We start from the raw sequence: 20,915 nt of genomic DNA, 5'->3' as shown, positions 1-20,915 counted from the left end.
TAAACAAATTTCTTGTATCAGCAGAGGGCGCATCGTCATTAACCAAGTGAGGGTCCTCCAGCTCTCTGCCAGACCCCACCTGCTCACCCACTGGGCATCAGACTTCAAAGACAGGATGAAGTGGCAGAACCGGTGAGTTGGAAACCTGTCTGTGAGATCCTTCTGGCACGCACCAAGTAGCAACAGAGCATGCCACCCTGTTTGTTGTTTTGCTAGAGTTCATGTATTTGCAAAATGGGCCTGATTTCCTGGGATTGGGCATTAAAATGCTTTTTTTAATCTCCCAGGTCACCGTCATCAAGGCTGGCCGTATTTGGTACAGTTGAGCATTTTGTCAGGCTGTTGCCTGTTCTGTCAGAGGCAAATTATAAATACACATGTGCTTCTGCGTTTCCCTATCTCTCATTCTATAAGAGGAAATGGGCTTGTTTTCATGTGATTAGCAGGCAGAGGAACTTGTGAAAGTGACACAGCTGTACTGTAAAAACGCCAGCCCACGGACTTTGCTGCCAGAGGAACTTAACTGCCAGCGCTGGTAGACCTGAGAGCAGGAGTGCCTCAGACATGGAGCGAGAACCGATGCGCATAAGGGAGGGCTACTTGGTTAAGAAGGTAAGTGGGCAGTTTTGGACAGAGTGGAGGAGGAAGCTAACTCTGAAGAGGTTGGGGAGGTGTAGGGAAACATACTTTGGTTTCAGTTATTAAAACAAGGATCATTTTTTCCAAAAAGAAAGGGCAAATGAACAGAATTCCTTGAGCAGTAAAACAATGTGGTGGTAGTGATTATAGAGGTACTTGTTAGCAGTTATATCTTGTCAGAATACTACAAAAGACATTTTGCACATATCTCAGATGTACCTTTGGATCAAAAGATTTGTATTTTTATGAAGGAACCTAATGCCCTTAGTGGAAGCTTGGCAAAATAGGTAACAGCTTGAAATGGCCACAGCCTACTCGATTGCACTTAATCTCCAAGTTAAACATCAAGGAAGCATAGTGAGATTAAAGAGGTCTGATCACCTTGTCCTAGAGACAATGCTTGGGGCCACAGGCACTTCCCTTCTTTGGGAAGGCATTTGCTGCTCCACAGCAACCTCTGCTCTGGAGCCTTTTGTGGTAAAGCCCATAGGATAAAGCCTTGACTTCCATTTAAATCTATAGTGACATCAGTCTGGCTTAAAGCAGCCTAACTAAACAGTGTCAGTCCTAGAGCAAGAGAAGAGCTCTCTCCTGTGGTATCTCTGCTCATCAAAATGAGAATTTCACTCACTAGAACAGCTGGCTGGAGGGATCTCTAATCTGGGACCAGTGTTATGAAGAGGCCACTCCTCAGTCTTACTTCCACTGACACTGAAAGGAAGTAAGTTCATAAAGTAATTGCAAAGCTGCAGTGATGCTGTCATGAGGAAGGAGAGTGCCAAATTCGTGCTGTGTAGATTGCAGATATCTAGTTCCAATGGCCTGATATATAGAGAAGTGTCTCATGATCTGTATTCCTCCATGACAGGGGAATGGCTGGAAACTTAGACGCTGGGACAATCCCAAACTGTGCCCAGCTGGGTATGCTGGGGAAAAGATGCATACAGATGTGTCAATGTCAGTGCCTCACATTCCTATAGGTGCTGGGTCCCCCAAAAGTCTCTCTGTGCAGGTACTACTAAAGTTGCTGCTCACTGCTGCTGCAATGGTAACAGAGAAATGGAAATTGTGCCCATTTCCTAGAACAGCCTTATAGATGGCTCTGTCCTTACAGAAGTGAGCTTATGCTGGTGGTGAGGAGCAGCAGTATGCTAGAGAAAGGGCTGGAGGGAAAAAGGAGCAGAAGATACAGATCAGACAGGTACCGGCTGTTTGATACATCAGTGAGGCTGCTGTGCATTCTACAACCAGAGCTTCTTAACCTTACCTGCTAATTATGTACTCTCCTCCTCTTCTTTATGCCTGTAAAGTGAAACCAGGGATTTGACCTCCCAAAGGAGTCATCCATGCAGCCACAGCTCTCTTTGCAGAGAGTGAAGGCCATTTGTCACTGACTTTCTCCTCTTGATATTTACATTAGGCTGGGGGACAGTGTTGTGCTTGTGGATCAGTGCTTTAACTGGGACAATGTGACCTCCAGTAAATGTGGGTTCAGACTTCAGCGCTGATTTAGGTCAGCTTAAACCTCTGTATATTTTGGGGACCTTTTGTCATCTTCTGAGCATAAGAAACAGCTAATTTTTTAATCTTGTAGTGCTGTAGATTTTGTAAAAAGAAGTTGTTCTACCAAAGGGAAGTTGTTTGTGTTTTTAAAGTGGCTAATGATTTCAGGGAGCAATTCATTGAACACTGCTTTGTATCTGCAGTCTTTGGAGTAGGTATGACAATCTGATTCTTAGTCCAGGAAGATAAAATCCAGCATCCTGCTCACTTGTCTTTCATGAGATATTTTAGATGAGAACAATGTGACTGTGTTTGGGTTTGCTGGTGGCGTGGATCTGAGACTGCCAGTCTAACACTGCTCTGTGGTGGCTTCCATTGGCAGAACATGACAGAGTCTGGTCTTCAGGAATTACTGGACTTGTCTAATTATGAGCAGACATACTATAACCTGTGTTAAACCCACAAACAAAAGGAAATTGCAACAGTTCTTGTCTTGGCTCATCATCTGAATTGATTTCTTAGCAGAAAAGCAACCAGTGTGTCAATTTGGCCTCTCAAAAAATGGTAAATTCTTATGGCTTATTAAAAAAAACAACCCAGAATCAAAAGAAAACAGCAGTCAACCCACATGTGGTACCCAGATGAGACTTTTTTTAGTTCCCTGTTTAGCTAGAGAACCCCTAGGGCAGTGACTTTCCTTCAGAAGGTAGCATTCATTTGTGGGGCACCTTCTGCTTCCAGTGAGGGCTGCAGAGGCTGGAAGCAGGTCCCGCTCTTAATAAGATCTTGGCTGACGGTTTTCCCGCCCCACCCTTTATTTGAACATAAGGTCTGATTCAGAGTGCAAAAGGCCTTTGTTGGAAGGTAGGGCAGCAAAAAAGGATGTGACAGACAAAGGTTTCATTTGGAGAATGAGAAAAAAAGACTCAGCATGTTTCTGTCTCATTTGCTTCTGCAGAAATACAAAATGCAAGTGTAACTAACTCTGCCCAGCTCTTAGGTTTAACAAATCAAAACAAGCCATCTGCACAGCACAAAGGTGTCTGCTTTGCTTCTGTCTGCATCTTTAGCACTGCTCAGCCACCATGGTCTGAGGAGGACAGGGATGCTGTGGATGGAGTTGTAGGATGGGGAGAATAAATTTAGGTCTCTCTTTGTAACAGAAAGAGCAAGGGAAGTTAATATTTTTGAAGAATGGCCTCTGATTTGAGGACCACAAATGTTGGTTGCACTGTGGTAACTCTTCAGAGGAGCTGTTGGTATTCAGCATATCTAAATGTTCATTTGGCTGAGCAGTAAAGTCACTTGGGTATCTGGGATTGTGACCACTTCTGAAGCTGGTTGCAGGCAGGACGAGAGAGGCCTTCTAACTAAGAGTGTAACAGTCTTAGTAATTCTAGTGGTTAATCGTGCTGAACATGGAGAGACAGCTTGTTCCTCTCTAAGCCCCTGAGAGTTTTGCTCTGTGTTTCACTGTATGTAGGATCTGGCCCTATCTTTTTCTCTGTATGTCTTACATCTAACAGCCGTGCTTCAGGAATAGGATGTAAAAGCTTTAAAAGATGAAATGAAGCACCTCAATTCCTCAACACAGCAGTTGGAGATCTGCAGCCTCAGGCCCTTAAACTGTTCATTACTCTTACAGTTTGTTCCTATATGTCTAGAAATCCTCTGAGATGTGTGCTTTCTTATCAGAGAGCCAAGCCTCAGTGACTGACTGTATTGTAGCATCAAGTCCTAAATACAGCACAGGATGCCCAACTTAATGAGGCAGTCCTAATGTGCCAGTTCACATCCAGAAATTTTGAGGTTTACTCATAATATTGCTACTATGTCATCTTGAAGACACTGGTTGGGACCAACTGATACTGAAGAGAAACACCTGCTGGGGCAGGCAATGCAATTTTGGAAAAAGTCATGGCTGGGATGACTACAAGGGGAAATTAATGGTGGTCAGAAGAATAACAACAATGGTTTTTAACTGCATAGTAAGATGGGTGTGATTGTGGTATGTTCCCATTGAGACACTAACTATAGCTATTTTAGTGTCAGTCAGACACTCCCTGGAAGGTCATATCTTCAGTGGGTATCATGTGAAGAGTGATTTATTGAACATAATATACACGGTGATTTACTGATGCAGGGCAGCATGTTTAATACCTGGAAGCCGATGTGGGTTGTGCTTTTAGAAGATGGAATTGAATTCTACAAGCGGAAGGCTGACAACAGCCCCAAAGGGATGGTCCCACTAAAGGGAAGCTCTATTAACAGCCCATGCCATGATTTTGGCAAAAGAATGGTAAGTACTTTTTAAATAACAATTATTGACAGTATACTTATACTCCTGGAGGCACTGAGGGGGCACAAGGGTGGTGGTTTCAAATTCCTTGCACTTATCCTAGTGGTGACTCTCGCTTGCCTTAGAAAGTCACAAGCACGCTTGGACTTGTGTCATGTTCAAAAGGTGCGACTGCTCAGGAAAAATTCAGGGTACTTCAAGAGGACCAATTCAGAAAGTGATTTTTTTTCTTTTTTCCCTTTTTTTTTTTTTTTAAGTCTCAGTCTGTCAGAGAGCAGAGCCAAATTATATTGTTGTAAGGACACTTAGCAGCTGAATGGTGCAACTCCTGTATTAAATATAAATCTAGCTGCCACAGAATAAAGATGTGGGAAGCTATTTCATGAGCAGTGGAAGCGTTTATTTACTGCCAAAGAGCAACAACTGGCTTGCTCAGACAGGAAGGCAATAAATGCTGTGACACAAATGCCCATATGAAGCTGTAATTCCAAACCTTTTTATTACCATTTGGTAGCTACCCGACCCCACACACTTCACATTCATGCAATCTGTATTAATTGCACACTGCATTGTTTCTTGTAGGGCTTTTGCAAGTGACTAAGAGTCACACCTACACTCAGAGAAAGTGAGCAAAAAGCAAAACTGATTTAGAGACAGTAGTTCAAATGTTGCCTACACATTTGGGATCTCTGAGGTCGAGGGTAGCAAGTGCACAGACTGAGGTCCCAATTCCCGGTGAAATGCACAGATCACTATATTCACAAATTCAGAGTCTTATTTGACAGAAAATAAGATACAGGAAGATAAATGTACAAGCATACTTATTTTGTTATAAGGTTCCTGAAAAACAGTTGTTGGTAAAACAGCATTTCTAGTATGAGCAAAGAATCATATCTTTAGTCAGTCATTTGTTATTTCAGCAACTCAGTTTCATCAAATAGGCATTATACCCCCCCAGGAATTCCTCTGACAAAGGGTTCTCCCAGAATCTGTACAGTTTAAAGAAATTTACTGCAAGGATGCCTGACTAAAGAGAGAAGTCTCTGAGAGCATTAGAATGGAAAGAAAGTGTGAGAGAGTGCATGAGACAGTAAGCTTCACTTTCTCATATAAATAAAGTGGGGAGAATTATATCTGTCCTTAGGTTTTGTGGCAAGTGGAGTCAGGGTCCCTGGTATCAGGTTTGGACCTGCTGGCTTTCCTTTTTCTCTCCTTTCTTCTTTTCTTTATTCTTTCTTTCTTTTATTGTTCTTTTTTTTCCTTCTTTGTGTAGACCCCCTATTTATATATAAAAAAAAGTTGATTCTTATGGAGTCTTCTTAGACTTACATCTGTTAAGAAAAAGGGGGTCTTCACTTAAAAGCTCTCTTTGAGGCAGTACAATAAAAGGATGGGGCAGAGAAAAAAGATTGCTGTTAACCCTGTGCTGAGTTAAAGAAGTTGTAGATGGCTGCTTCTCCTGGGAACAAAAAATTTTAGAAGACCATTACCTTGGAAATCCCACCCAGAGCAGGATCATCAAAAGCTACCTGCTTCCTAGCTCTCTCCAGGTACTGGTAGTTGTCCTTAGAAGGAGACTGTATTATCACGCTTGGAAGGAGAATTGCACAATCATGCATTCCCACCTGTCATGGTTTCACCCCAGCCAGTAACTAGGCACCACACAGCTGCTCACTCACTTCCCCCCCTACCCAGTGGGATGGGGGAGAGAACTGGGGAAAAAAAAAGCAAAACTCATGGGTTGAGATAAAGACAGTTTAATAGGACAGAAAGGAAGAAAATAATAATGATAATAAAAAAAAGAATTGGACTATACAATGCTGCACAATGCAATTGCTCACCATTTGCCGACTGATGCCCAGTTAGTTCCTGAGCGGCACGACGTCACCTGGTATGGAATACCCCTTTGGCCAGTTTGGGTCAGCTGTCCTGGCTGTGTCCCCTCCCAACTTCTTGTGCCCTTCCAGCCTTCTTGCTGGCTGGGAATGAGAAGCTGAAAAGTCTTTGATTTAGTCTAAACACTACTTAGCAACAACTGAAAACATCAGTGTGTTATCAACATTCTTCTCATACTGAATCCAAGACATAACACTATACCAACTACTAGAAAGAAAATTAACTCTATTCCAGCTGAAACCAGGACACCACCCCATGCCCATCATAGATTTTTTGATCCCTGAGCTGGCAAGGGTGATTGTCCAACTGATTCAAAAGGGTTTGAGACAGACTGCTGGTCAAGCCCGTTTACTCTTCTTTATTGCTAACAGCTCCTGCCTGAGCCACCCTTGGGCATGGCTGGGCAAACCTTACTGTTTAACCCCTGCAGCTTTGGATCTGACCTTCTGCTTCAGCCAGCATGACAGTGTGTCACTGCATTGCCTGGGCGCCTGCTGGGACCTCTTTGTTACACCACTTGGCTTTACATCTTTTGCAAACCATAAATAATAAAGGTGAAGCGTAATTGCATCTAGGAACTAGAGCATGGAGCAGGAACATTAAATAACCAAATAAAGGAACAGAAATAAGTATATCTGCACACATTTCGTTCTATTTCTGCTGATTTGAAACCATGTTCCTATATTATCTAATTAACAAGCCTCAGCACAGCACTCCTTACTCTATATATGAGGTATAACGCATGGGGAGAAGGATACTATGTTCAAGAGTATCACAGATCCTACATTATAATGGTAGAAATTAAATTTTTCCCACAAAGCATTCCTTTTGAAATAGTTTTGTGGATTTTTTGTTTGTTTTTTTTTAACTCCCACAGAGGCACTGACATCAGTATTGTTCTATAGTAGTTGTTTGGGAATGTCAGGAACATTAACACATTTAACAATAATGAAAAAATAATTCACCAGCATATGTGCGTTCTACAAAATAGGCAGAGAGGTCTGAAGTATCTGATGTCTGCAGTATCTGATGTCTGCTGAAGGCAGAGCGAGAGAGATCCTTACCTGACCTAAGGGTTGCTTGAGAATGTACCAGTTTGCAGAAGATGCATTACATCTGTATCAAAGGGTGATGAAGTCTTTGAGGATTGTTCCTTTGACTGCAATGAATTTTACATTATGCTTCATTTCACATTGTGAGTTTACATAATGAGTTTTACATTATGGTTCATTTTAGTTGCTGGGGCCTTTTCTGAGGGAGAATACAGATAAAAGGAAGGATCTCAGACTTGGGGGTTGAGGCACCCAAAACACCTTTTCATAAGTGAAATCTGATGCAGAGTTTGCTGAAGTCAATGGACGCGATCCGAACAACTTCAGCAGGTGTTGGAGCAGATCCTCCTTATTGAGTTGGCGACATCAAGCCCATAGACCAACAGCCCTGGAGACTTATTTTCTCTTAAAATTTGCACTGTTCAGTCAAAACTGCAACATGCTCATTCATATGAGCGATGCCATCACTGGGATTGTTCTTAGAAGCAGTTACTGCCCAGTATGATTAAACCTAAATTTCTACATGTATTCCTTGAAAATGTAGTATGTTGATTTTTATATCTTACATTTTACAGCTTTACTATACTGCTGAATCCAATGCCTCTGCATTCCATCCTACCTTCTCATTGGTTACATGCCAAAACATACAGTTTTTCCTCTTATGGGAATTATTCTGATTCTTAGTATTTGCATACATTTACTTCATATGGCTAGAAATGAAAGTATATTTTTAGCACAGGAGTTCTGTAGGGTGAAAATTAGGTCAGTTTTAAGTCCAGTCTCACTCATTTGAGCCCAGTTTGGAGCAGGAACTATTGAGCCATGAGCAGACTTTCACGTTCATCTGGTTAGATTTCAGCTTTTTGAATTGGCTTGTGTATCTGCATCAGGTGTAGCTTGAAATCTCAGAGCTCATCACCAACACACTTTGTTTACTAAATCAATTGTAAAAAGCAGGTGCTGAGGGAAAAGGAAGCAATCTTGGATTCGTTAAACAGAGATATAGCCTGTTCAGAAGAGGCTGCAACTGCATATTTTGAGATTATATTTCAAAATGCATTTACCACTGTTCGCTGTTCTTGATCTGAAGTCTGATCATTCTTAATGTGATGTTAATTTTGCTATACTTGTGCTTTCTCTGTTTTGCCCATGGCTTTCCTGTGGATAGTATTATCATGTATGGTTGCTCATAGTCAGATTCATTTGTCCTAACTTGAATTATCTAAAGTGTTGTTGTTTAGTTCGGTCTAATGGTTTAATTTTGTCAAAAGCACAAACAGATACGCATCATCAGAGGGAGACTTAGTCACTTCTAAGATTGGAGACTCAACCTCTTCACCAACTTCAGAGCAAGCCTGGATGTCTAGCTTAGTAGCCTAGCTTTCTGAAAGCTAAAGTTAAGAGAAAGTTTCCCAGTCTCCTCTGTGTACTGGAAATGAAAACTCTTCTTTAGGATTTCACTGTACGATGCTTCTCAGCTCTTTGACTTCAAGAATGGTGATTTTTCCTTTGGTAGAAGCTTGCTTTAATGCTTTGATATTTCATTCTGTTAATCTGGTGTGTTAGCATGACTCTTGGATATTGGGATTTGGAGACATCTGTCTGTTTGCTTTTCATATGCACTGTACAGTGATTTTCAGGATGCAGCTCTTTACTGTATGATAGAAAAGGTGGCTGTTGCTGGAAATATGAACAGTGTCAGAGAAGAAATGGTTACTTTTCTGTCTGAAATGGATTTTTGAGGACCCAATGCTTTGTAAGTTTGAAATCTGTCTTCCATGAAAGTCAACGGGACTTCTGCACAATTTTAGGGTGTCAGAATTTTTCTCATTGGCAACAATCTGGAAGATGTGTATTAGGGATGTTCAGAAATGTGCCATTTACAAATGCAGGCTTCAGTAGACTCATTCAGTGTTTTGATTTCATTGCTCTAGATTCACCACTCTCTGCTCTTTGACAATAGTTTCTACTTTACTTGCCCTCATAAAGCCATGCTGTTTGCTTGCTGATTAGCCTGTCATTTTTAGATGCCTGCTGAGTCAGAACCTGTTGTATTTATTCAAATACAACTACGGAACAAATTACAGTTCCACTTACAGGGAACTATATTTTAGAGGAAGTGGAAATCCTCTTGACTGAGTAATTAGATCCAGGTTTTCCACCCAAAAGATCACTGGATGAAAACAAGATCAAACGATGTGAACTTTGTGGGGGGTTTTCCAGGTAGGTGTTATTTTTTCTGCTTAGAACTACCTTTAAAAGACCTTTTCTTATTTTGGGGAAATACAGTCTTTCCGTTGTTGCTGATGTGTTTACATAGGAGATGATCATAAGGTGTAGCCAAGGTATGGATGTATCATCTCCCTACGAAGCTGGGTTTGCTAGGCTGCAAATGTGTTCAGCTACTATCCAATGTGACTGTGACCTTTTCTCCCCTTGTGAATCAGTAGCTGAGCAACATGATGTGGGGTTGGGGTTTTTTTTCCTCCTTCAGGCTGACCACATCTCTATAAACATTAAAATGAATTTACGCCCACTGTAAGCCTGCAGGGGCTGGGCACTTCAGTGTTTCAGCTGTGTTGAACTTCCCAGCAAAAGCTAAAATCAGCAGCTGTATCAGTGCCACTCACCGTGGCTGTACTGACAGAGTCAGCATTGCTCAGAGGGAAATAACAAAAGGAGTCAGTTATCTGCACTGCCTGTTCATGTACTTCTTCAGAGTTTTTTAACTGTGGCTCTAAGGCACTTTCCATAGTCCCTTAGGCACAGGTAGGCTGTATGTTGTGGTGGTACTAGGTTAATCATGCCCAACTGGCTATTCCAAAGTAACTTTTAATAAAACATTTATCATTCCAGTTTGTCTTCAAGCTCACTGCAGCCAAGCAGCAAGATCACTTTTTTCAAGCTGCCTACCTGGAGGAGAGAGATGCCTGGGTACGGGATATCAAGAAAGCAATTCATTGCATAGATGGAGGCCAAAGGTTTGCCAGAAAATCCACAAGAAGGTCTATCAGACTGCCTGAAACAATCAACCTGAGGTTTGTTCTCATAGCTCTGCTCCCTCATTTACTTCCATCCGCAGGCGGTGTTCGAGATATGTAAGGTCAGTCTGGAAGAACTACGAGCATGTTTGCCCATGCTACTTCCCTGGTTTTCCTCAGAGTCCCTTCTGCATGTTGTAACAGTTTCAGAGCATATAATGCGGCAGAAATGAGCGAGCAATCAGAACTGGGAAAATAATTTTTAATGCATCATCTTTTACCAAAACATGCTTATTTATCAAAGGATTTTGATGATAAGGAGATTTCTGAGCACACTGCAGTGCAAAAGGAGACCCCAGCCAAAGTGTGATTCTTCCAGGAGAGGCATTTTTATACGATATATAATTTATTGCAAAAATATTTTAAACCTTTTGTTTGCTTGATGTTAGCCTAGTTTTTGGATAGTGAGGGGAGAGTGGTGCCTATCAGAGAACTTGGAACTAGCAAAGGGGGAAGAAGAGATAAAGGGCACACACAGGAAGCCATCTGTTTGTCAGTACTTAAAAAAATCAGGGACAACTTATTTTTTGCTTCTGAGCAGTAAATGCGAAGATACAAATGAGCTTGCAGTGCTCCTTAGAGGACAGTAAAACTGCATAGGGCCAAGATCCAACTAAATCTGACTTCACAGGTTTCAGCAGAGGATCACCCTGACTAACAGGCCAAAGGACTTAGCCTGTGACATTTAATATTCGTCCTTCTTGACGTTCCAGAGCTCCAAGGAATTAGAGTTCTGAGCAAGTGAAAAGCGGGTGGGAGGAAGGAAGTGAGACCGGGGTCACTGAGGTTACTTGGAGCCTCTGAGAGCATACAGGGTAGGAGATGTCACAGTTGTAGATTTTCTGCTCAGCCAAGGACCTTTGGGGGAATGTAGCAAAGCAGTGAGCTCCCCTATCAGCGCCGAGGCTGTGGGGCCCTGTGAAGGTGCCTCAGCAGTGGGTGTTCCTCTCTTCACACTACAGTCACCACAAGTTGTTCCATTCTCAAAATAAGGGGGTGTGGTGAGCCATTTGTGCACTCCCCACTCTGCTCCTGCAGCTGTGGCAGTGACGTAGTTAGGCCTCTAGGCTTTGCAACGTAAATTTTTCAGGAGATTAAACTAAGCCATGCTATAGTTCTGCAGAGATCAATATGCCAGCAAAACATGAAGACCCTGTGAATGACAATGATATTGTATGAACTAGCTAAAGCTTTTTATTTGCTAACAGTTTCTGTGGTTCTTTTTATGCACAGTGCTTTGTACCTCTCAATGAAAGATCCTGAAAAGGGAATAAAGGAGTTGAAACTGGAAAAAGATAAAAAAGTGTTCAATCACTGCTTTACAGGTAAGGAGCTCTTGCCCTTCTTTTCCATAGGATAAAGGGAGCACAGAGCCAAGAGGGTGAAGATAGATAAAATAGCTCTAAGCTCTGTAGAGCACAGAGAATTTTGAGAAGAAAACCTGGCAGATGTTTTCCTGACCAATGCAGGAGGTGCTCAAAAGATGAAGCTTGAAAACGTGTTCAGTTATGGCCATGATAAGCAAGAGAGGAGGAAGAAATTTAACCAGTGCCAGAAAGATGGAAGTAGATCTTTGTAGAAAGTTGCATGAAACACTTAACTCCAGTAGAATTATTCCTTTCTGAATTTTTCATCAACAAACTGTGTCACATTGTAATTCCTGTCCTGCTCCACGTCAAATCTGGGGTGCTAGAGTTGGAAGTCACCCTGTTTTGACAGCACTATGTCAGTAACATCGCAGCCTGGAAGACTGCTTTCTCCAGGCTTGGCTGTCCTTAATACTTCCCCAGTCCCTGTCCCTTCCCAGTGAATTCAGTCCTCCATCCCCTCCCAGCTCTCTTCTCCCTCAGGTACAGTGTTCAGGAGTTGTACTGGCTCCTGCCATCAGTCAGATCGGCTGTGCCTCACTGGATGACCCAGGCACCTTTCCAGATTAGCTCTCTGTGTTGTCACTAAGAACATCTTTCAGGAGATTGATGAATAGATGGAATAGGCTTGTTGCCTGTGGATTTTTAAGCTTCTTCGTGTCCGTATTCATTTGTGGCTCATACTGTTTGTTCCTTTGTAACCAGGCACCTGTGTGATTGACTGGCTGGTGTCCAGCAACTCCATCCGAAATCGCAAAGAAGGTCTCATGCTTGCCTCCTCGCTCTTGAGTGAAGGCTACCTACAGCCTGCAGGGGATACATCCAAGGCTGCTGCCGAGGGCCTGTCAGACACCCCCTTCTTAGATCTCAGCGATGCTTACTATTACTTTGTGAGTGTTGTATTCTGTTTCTTTTTTTATTGTTTCAGACTTACTGATGCTCTGCTTTTCTCAGGCTTCTTGTCAGGCTTCTTAAGTCCTGGAGGAAAGATTGTACAGAAATGGAGAGATCCGTGCTAATTGTCATTCTCTATATGATGCTCGGAATGAACTGGCTCACTTTAATATTTGTAGGCAGGACATTTTTTTCTGGCACTCTTCTAAGTGTGAACTGAGTGCTGAGATCAAGATGGGTTCTTTTTAAGTTAGACTTTGTTCCTGGTAATTTTAGCAGTGACCAGAATTTAGCCATCAGTTTTTCTGATGATTCAGTGGAAGGGAAGAGAGTATTCATTATCATGGGGTTTCTCAGAGTGGCACAAGCTACAAACCCATTTTTGGGCAAAGCTATCAAATCTGACTCAACACGTGTGCACGCACAGCTTGCCTGTGAGCAAAGAAGCAAAAGTTTTTAATATCCCCCAGTAACACCTATCCTGGGTAGCTCACCCAATCTTTTCAATTTATTACTTCATATTCTGTAGATTGATTTGAAGAACTTGCAATATCACGATCACAGTCAAATACTATTTTTAAAATGTTTGGCTTATGAACTTACACTAATAAAAAACTATGCCTTCTGTTAAGTAAAAATGCTTGAATATTATAATTCTGTTTATATTTACCACATAGAATCACTTGAGTTCAGCAAAATAACTCTCCCATTACTTCATTTGTTTTCCTAGAATGTGTCTGTGGTAGGGAGACTACCTGTGCAGCAATGGAAGTAGAGATACTGCTGGTGAAGGCAGCCTTGTGGCCATCTCAGCTCCTGGCTACCTGGGACACTTCTAGCAGCCCGTGTGCACTGTGCTCACTTTCAGCTTGTTTCTAGTTTGATTCAATACCAATGTGGTGTGAGGAGATCACAGCAGGTCGATATCTGACTTGCTGTCATACAAGTAGGCACCACAGATGTTTACTCAAAGCCATACGAATGGTTACCTACATTTACATCATTTGAATAATGTAAGGTTTCAGTAAGTAGCATCACAATTTATCTGGTGTGGAATGGATGTGATGCACGGATCCTAAGACAGCCTGTGCTCAGTGCACACATCACAACATCACAGCTCTAGAAAATTGCAAATTTCAAAAACTAGGGGCAGTTCTTGTGGTTGGAGAAGACAGCCTAGATGGAGTATTTCTTCTTCCCAAATTCTACATGGTTGTGATGGATGGCGGAAGAGGAAGGGTGTGTTGTAGCAGGGATGGCCAGCCTGGAGTGTATTGGCTGAGCTGGCATTGCTTCATATGAACTGCTGCCTGTGCACTGAAAAACGTGTGACATCATGGGATCGAGGCAGCCTGTCCATCATGGAGGAAATGTGACACCAAGGATCATGGAGAACGGAGGCACTGACATATACACAGGTGCTCCAGCTCTCTTCAGATGCCCTGAGACCCATTGGTGTATTCCTGCCTCACACTGAAATGCTTCCATGATGACTTGGAGAGCTCTTCAACTTCACTGGGAGATTTTTCCAGTAAAAGAGTTGATTTTTTGGGTGGAAAAAAAACAGAGTGGAGGGAAGCCAGATTTGTACATGCACAAAAACATGCAGCAGCTGTGTAACTTCTGAATTTTCTCTTGTGGTCATGCAGCCAGACAGTGGGTTTTTCTGCGAGGGAAATTCTAGTGATGATGATGTGGTCCTGAAAGAAGAATTCAGAGGCATAGTAGTCAAACAAGGATGTTTGCTGAAACAGGTCAGTATTGCACATGTTCCATGCTGTCACTGGGATGATGTTGCATGGATACAAGATTACTCTTTTACACCTAAAAGCTTTAAAGAGAGAAACTAGCCTATGCCATCTCCACACTGGACAGGTTTCTTCTCTGTCCCTCTTGCCTTTGCAGAAAGAATGTTTGCTGTAGCATGGCAGCAGAGCTTTTGCCCAACATTGCAAGGTTTACTGCTCTTATTATGAAATAAGACAGTTTATAGTTTTAATTAGGAAAGAGTGCTAAAGCAGGAGATGCAACAAGTCATTGGTACAATGCAGAACTGAACTGGTAAAAAGGCTGCCAATCCAGTGTCCCTTTGGACACACAACTGGATTCAGCTGCCACTTTTCACAGGCTTTTTTAGCATACCTGAGCAAAGCAGTCCTTTCAGCCACTAACACTTGATCCTGTCCCATTCGTAAGACGGAAGATAACTGTATACCTTTCTTTCCAGCAAAACTTTAAGCAATACAGTGAACATCATGGTAAAATCCTTACTTTCTGAGGCCACTACAGACAGGTAGTAGTGAACTTAAGGCAACACCAGGATTCTTCAATGAATAGAATAGTTCAGTTTGAAGGGACCTACAACAATCATTTAGTCTAACTGCCTTACCACTTCAGGGCTGACCAAAGGTTAAAGCATATTATTAAGGGCATTGTCCAAATGCCTCTTAAACACTGACAGACATGGGGCATTGACCACCTCTCTAGGAAGCCTGTTCCAGTGTTTGATCACTCTCTTTGTAAAGAAATGCTTCCTAATATCAAGTCTGAACCTCAACTGTTAAAATATTCCTTGGGAGTGTAAGAACTTTTTGGTGGTGCTCACTTGTCTCTTGCTTAATCAGATTACTCAAAAGCAATGGAAGAAATTGGATATGGGTGTTGCTGCTAACTTTTACCCTGTCACATTCACCTCTGCCTAGTTAGTAAGAGCTTTCTTGCAAACAGTGTAGTTAATTGAGAAACTATTGTTTTGAAATGCCTAGAGGAAGTGATTCATGACAGTCTTCCACCAGTGTTAGTCTGGATTTGGTCACCCTCAGTGAGTTGTGGGTCATTGCTTGGAAGTGTCACTGCTGCTGCTGAGAATGCTTGTTTCCAAGACTGAAATGATGGGTGGGGAAAATCTAGATGTGCTAAAAGCAATGAGGCATTGTCAAAAGCAATGAGGCATTGTCGTGGTTTAACCCCAGCCAGCAACTAACCACGCAGCCGCTCACTCACTTCCCCCCAACCAGTGGGATGGGGGAGAGAATCAGAAGGAAAAAGGTAAAACTCATGGGTTGAGATAACAGTTTAATAGAACAGAAAGGAAGAAACTAATAATTATAATAACAACAATAATAAAATGACAATAATAATAAAAGGATTGGAATATACAAAACAAGTGATGCACAGTGCAATTGCTCACCATTTGCTGACTGATGCCCAGTTAGTTCCCAAGCAGCCATCCCCCCCAGACCAACTACCCCCATCTTACATACTGGAAATGACATCACCTGGTACGGAATACCCTTTTAGCCATTTTGGGTCAGGTGTCCTGGCTGTGTCCCCTCCCAACTTCTTGTGCCGCTCCAGCCTTCTTGCTGGCTGGGAATGAGAAGCTGAAAAATTATTGACTTAGTCTAAACACTGCTTAGCAACATCAGTGTGTTATCAACATTCTTCTCATACTGAATCCAAGACATAACACTATACCAACTACTAGAAAGAAAATTAACTCTGTCTCAGCTGAAACCAGGACAGGCATCTATATCCATATCAGAAGGTGGTGTTATTTCTGCTTGAGATTCTCAGCCACAAATCCTCTTCAGGGTGGTTGAGCCAGATAAGCCTGTTGTTGTTGTTGTTGTTGTCTTTGCAGGGAGAGAAGAACCTTCAATCCATTCTTGCCAATAGTTCAAGGTACCTTCCTGCAAGACATTTTGCAGCCATGTTTTCTGGCAAACATTTAAGCCCAGTTCTCACTGACCTCGTGTGAATGTCATAGCTACCAGACTATGAGATGTGTTTAGGGGAATCTCCCATGTTGAACCTGTTCTACTTTGTACAAAAATAAAAAGAGAAAACAGTGTGGTAGCCCAGTTGTGCAAAACAGTGGGATGCAGAAAGCCCAGATTCAAATTCTACTCTAGTGAATATTTCCTGTCCAGAATACAAATCTTTTTCCCTTTTGTATTTGTATGTTCTCTCATGTGTGGGTAAGCTGACTGTGAGCACCTGCAGACAAAGCAGTTCATAACATTCCTGGTTTTTTAATTTTCCTAGGGACATCGGAGGAAGAACTGGAAAGTGAGAAAGTTTGTTTTAAGAGAGGACCCTGCTTATCTTCACTACTATGATCCTGCTGGAGTAAGAGACATTTGGCCAACTTTGGTTTATTCCCCTGTTAGTTTTAAAGCTGCCCTCCTGCAGAAATATTTGAATGGAGTATTTGCATGGGAATGTGTGATGAGGAAGACCAAGCAGGACAGTGGGGCTGTTTGTGATTGTGCTGCCTGGCCACCTTCTGGAAAAGCAGAGGGGAGGATGGTTTCTGGGGTTGCTAAATCAGACCTGGGAACAGGCAGCACTGAACTGTGCTCTCACCTCTAATCTGTGATTAATTAGAATTAATGTGTGCTCTCACTTGATTAAAATGAACTAGGTCATAAGCTCACATGAACATAATACAGTAATTTTGCAGTTTATAATTGAGGTATTTTCTGTGTCAGGCTGAGACATGGTGTTCCATTTCTTGTGTCATTCTAACAGGCCAAACCCTGCCCTAAGAAAGGAAAGGGCATTGTCACTGACAAAACCTGCCCCACAAAAGCTGGCATTCAGGTAGATTGAGCCCACAGTTTTTATTTCATCCTGCATTGCTGCAGAGGCAGTGCCGTTGTGTTGTGGGTTACAGGTGCTTTAAGCCATGCCTGTGCCCCTTGGCAGGGGCAGCCTAGACACACTGGAGAATCAACACTAAGGAGTTTTTGACCTCCCTATTCCCAGCTTGCCATTCCCACTCCTGCCTTCCCCTCCCAAAGGGCTGAGCTGTGTCAGCTTATAGGGACTGCTTCTTTCAGGCTTATGCCAACAAAAATGCATCTTCACCCCTTCTTTGACTATCACAGTCCTGAAGTGCACAAGAGGCCAAATTGTAAATAAGGGTATAGCTGCTCCTACTGCTTGGTAAGACTGCTTCTAAGATCTACTCTTTTTCTAACTAATCTTTTGTTTCTATTCACTGTGACATCAAAGGAAAAGTTATAGTTGGCACAAGGCTTATATTCTTGTACCTTTGTTCAGGACATGCTTAATACTCTGCAGATACTGAATTCCAAATCCCAAAAAGAGATTTCCTATTTATTTGCATGTCTTCCACCTGCCACACATGCCACCTTCCATGTCACACACAGACTGAGGATCCCCTGGTTTCCCAGGTGACATACTAAGTCAGCAAATGTTTTTCTTTCCATTCTGGAGCTGTAGCAGATATTAACATGTGAATAGTTTCAGAAGTATTGTATTTCATTTTGATTTCATGTCCTCACCAGGGAGAAGAACCACTAGGAGCAATTCACTTGAGAGGCTGCGTGGTGACAGCAGTGGAAGATATGCCAGACTGTAAGGAATGATATTGAATGAGCTGTGTAATAAGTTTTTGGTACATTCTTTCAATCTGCCTGAAATCACAAGTCGTTTTTATTCAAAAGCAATCTATGTGCAATGATTCAGTAATTCTTCCAGTAACTAGTCTCTCTATTGCTGGAGAAGGATACTGTGGTAAAGGTAACAACAGGGAATCTTGTGTTTTGTCAGTTGTTTAGGGAAGACTTGTGAAAAGGATGACACCACCCCTATGTTAAGATAACTGGCCTTAGACAAAGTAAGCTGAGTTTGCTCTTTTTAGTTGATGAATTTGGGATGGAAGCTTTATGTTAGAAATGGTTATGCCAACAAATTATTACTGTTCACATTCTGTTCCCTCCCAAAACTAGAAGTTGTGGGAACAGCAATGGTTAAGTGTTGCTGCAAGGAACAAGAAACACTCATTCCATGCATTCTCCTCTCCACAGGAGAGGCAGACAATCACACCCAGCAAGAAAGTCTGTTGGCATCTCAGCATTTGTGTAGGCTGTGCTGGCAGATATGAAAAGAACCAGAGATTCTGGACGTGACATAAACTTAAATGTCTTGGTTTTGTAGCTGACAAGGCACGGGAGGGTTTGGGGAATATGACCTGTCTGCAGGATTGCAGATCCTTCCATGATTGGAGATCAATTAACCAGAGACTCCTGAAGGTGAAATGTGCAGAATTCATGGGTTGTTTCTCCAAGAGAGAGACCTTTCTTATGGACCTAATCTTGCAATCTGTTTGCAAAGGCCTGATCAGGCACAGCTGTAGAAAGGAAGGAAATCCCCTTATAGTGTGTAAACGAAGAAACATTGTAAATACAAGTTTTTATTCTCTCAGAGATGACTTCCTTATTTCTTCGCTGTAGCCAAGAAGTATGATGTTGACAACATCCTCTTTGAAATCATCACAGCAAATGAAATCCACTATTACTTGCAAGCAGCTTCATCTGCAGAGCGTACAGAGTGGATCAAAGCAATTCAGGCAGTTGCTAGGACTGGAAAATGAAGATGATCTGCCAGCGAGAAGACAGACAACTGAAATTCGTTACTCAAAACAGAACAGAAATTTTAGCATTTCACTGAGAGAAAACAGGATCATCCAGAAAGATGTCCTAAGGCTTCTAGGTTGGGGGTGAGGGTGGGTAGTAAGTTTCAATACTATAGTGGGCACTAACAAACTAACATTCTTCAGCTTGTGTTACGGTAATATTTTACTAAATTATAGCACAGAAAATGCCATATTAGTGTGTGCTGCTTAGAGTAATTGGTCTACCTTGGGAAGGTTGTACCTTACACCTTTCCCTGCTGCCACAGCTGATAGTGAGAATTTCACCATTAACAGGGGACAGTCATGTCACTGACTACAAGTGAGGACCTCAACCCGTTACTTACCATTCAGTCTGTGTTGTGTTTCAGTATCTTCAGATACTTCAGAGTCTTCCCAAGACAAACTTTACACTTTGTTCTTTACCAGATCTTTTTACTGTTTGTTCACCTATACAAGTAACGCCACAGATTTAAGGAAAGAAATCAAGTCACTTGGAAACCTGATCCACTCCTTTATAATCCTTCAGTGTTAAGGAAGGGAAGAATGCAGACAGCTATAGAAACACCATGCGGAAAGCAAGTACAACTCAGTGACAGTGGTATTAGGAAAAGTCTCTTCCCACAGTATTTCAAACACAAAGCAATCTCAGTTCAACTTCTTTATCACCTGATTTTGACCTTTGCTAAATTTCTCCACAAGAATCTGCTCTAGGACCATTGTTTCCCTTCATTTAGGTCTCCAAAGCAGTTGCTAGGGTGTCATATACTGCTGATTTGACCTGTATTTTAATTAAGAATCTTACAGGAGAAGGGAAAGGATCCATGGGTTACTTCCTTGAACTACTGCTTTGAAGTGGTTTTGTTTAGGTTTTTCTTTTTTAACCTCCAGCAATATACTCAGTCCTTGGTTCTATACCTTACTAATATAAGAGAAACCTTATGCTTGCTGTAACTGAAATAAACATTATTATTTGACAGGATCAGTTTACCTGATCAATCCTTATATTTTTGGCTGACTGTATGTATCAAACTTCTAAGTCTTAAACTTTAAGCAGGAGTTGAAAGTCAAGTTAATGTCAGATTCTGCATGTAGACTGTTCTGGATGGAGACTGATGTTTCTGAGTGCTAGTAGAACTCTGTTTGTAGATCTAATAAGGTACCTTATCCTTAAGAATTCTTATTTGGATCTCTTCAGTTTAAAAAAAAATCTGGAGCTAAAGCTTCTTTTCAATTCTGCTTAATTCTACCTATATCTGAGCTAACGAACATGAAGGTCTTTTGCCTTAGTATTGCTTATCATAAAGAAAACACAGCCTTGCAGGGGCAACAGTCTGGTAGACACTGCATCGTCATGCCCATTTAAGACATCCAGAGGAAATCAGCTTCTGGCAGACATTTCCTGTATCTCATACAAGCTGACAGGATCGCTGAAGCCTGGTCTATCATTCTGAGGAAGGAAGATTCATGGCAAAAAGATACCCTGTTTGCTCAGCCTGCTTTCTTGGTAATTGCTTTGTGGTTGCTGCTTATTTTTGCCTTCTGACCTCACCCAAAAATACCCTATGGCACAGGAAAATAGAAAACCACCCCGCAGAACCAAACAACAGAAACTTGCCCAGCTTAGCAAAGGAGGGATGCAACTGCCAATTTTTAATAAAACTAAAATGTTTTACCAGTCTTTGACTTTGTTATTTTTCCCTGTGCCCAGTCAAGCGTACAGCTGCCCACCTATGAACAGTATTTTCTCTGGTATATGGTGCTAGTCAGTGTATTTGTGGA

At 41.9% G+C, this 20,915-nt stretch overlaps 1 protein-coding gene across 2 annotated transcripts; it reads left to right on the top strand.

Annotated features, from left to right (window-relative positions):
• The first annotated feature begins 302 nt into the window (after window positions 1-302).
• On the top strand, window positions 303-20,814 carry PLEK (pleckstrin). 2 transcript variants are annotated; one of them, XM_049800153.1, is made up of 9 exons: window positions 311-612; window positions 4,286-4,441; window positions 10,246-10,427; window positions 11,664-11,755; window positions 12,503-12,687; window positions 14,341-14,445; window positions 16,739-16,822; window positions 18,007-18,076; window positions 18,955-20,814. In XM_049800153.1, the coding sequence occupies exons 1-9, from the start codon at window positions 565-567 to the stop codon at window positions 19,092-19,094; spliced, it is 1,062 nt and encodes a 353-aa protein (XP_049656110.1). In that variant the 5' UTR covers window positions 311-564; the 3' UTR covers window positions 19,095-20,814. The 2 variants fall into 2 exon arrangements, with proteins under 2 accessions (XP_049656111.1, XP_049656110.1); XM_049800154.1 differs by lacking the exon at window positions 4,286-4,441 and having other exon boundaries at window positions 303-612.
• The last annotated feature ends 101 nt before the right edge of the window (window positions 20,815-20,915 follow it).

The sequence above is a fragment of the Accipiter gentilis genome, chromosome 5 (assembly GCF_929443795.1).
Source record: "Accipiter gentilis chromosome 5, bAccGen1.1, whole genome shotgun sequence".
Taxonomy (NCBI): Eukaryota; Metazoa; Chordata; class Aves; order Accipitriformes; family Accipitridae; genus Astur; species Astur gentilis.
The sequence above is the reverse complement of the archived record's forward strand: the minus strand, read 5'-3'. Positions and strand labels throughout refer to the sequence as shown.

Bases quoted from the DNA above. Each gene is read 5' to 3' on its own strand.
- PLEK (XM_049800153.1), top strand. From the start codon at position 565: ATGGAGCGAGAACCGATGCGCATAAGGGAGGGCTACTTGGTTAAGAAG. The intron at 11,756-12,502 runs GTAAGGAGCTCT...CTTTGTAACCAG, and splicing joins GTTCAATCACTGCTTTACAG to GCACCTGTGTGATTGACTGG. The intron at 16,823-18,006 runs GTAAGAGACATT...TGTCCTCACCAG, and splicing joins ACTACTATGATCCTGCTGGA to GGAGAAGAACCACTAGGAGC.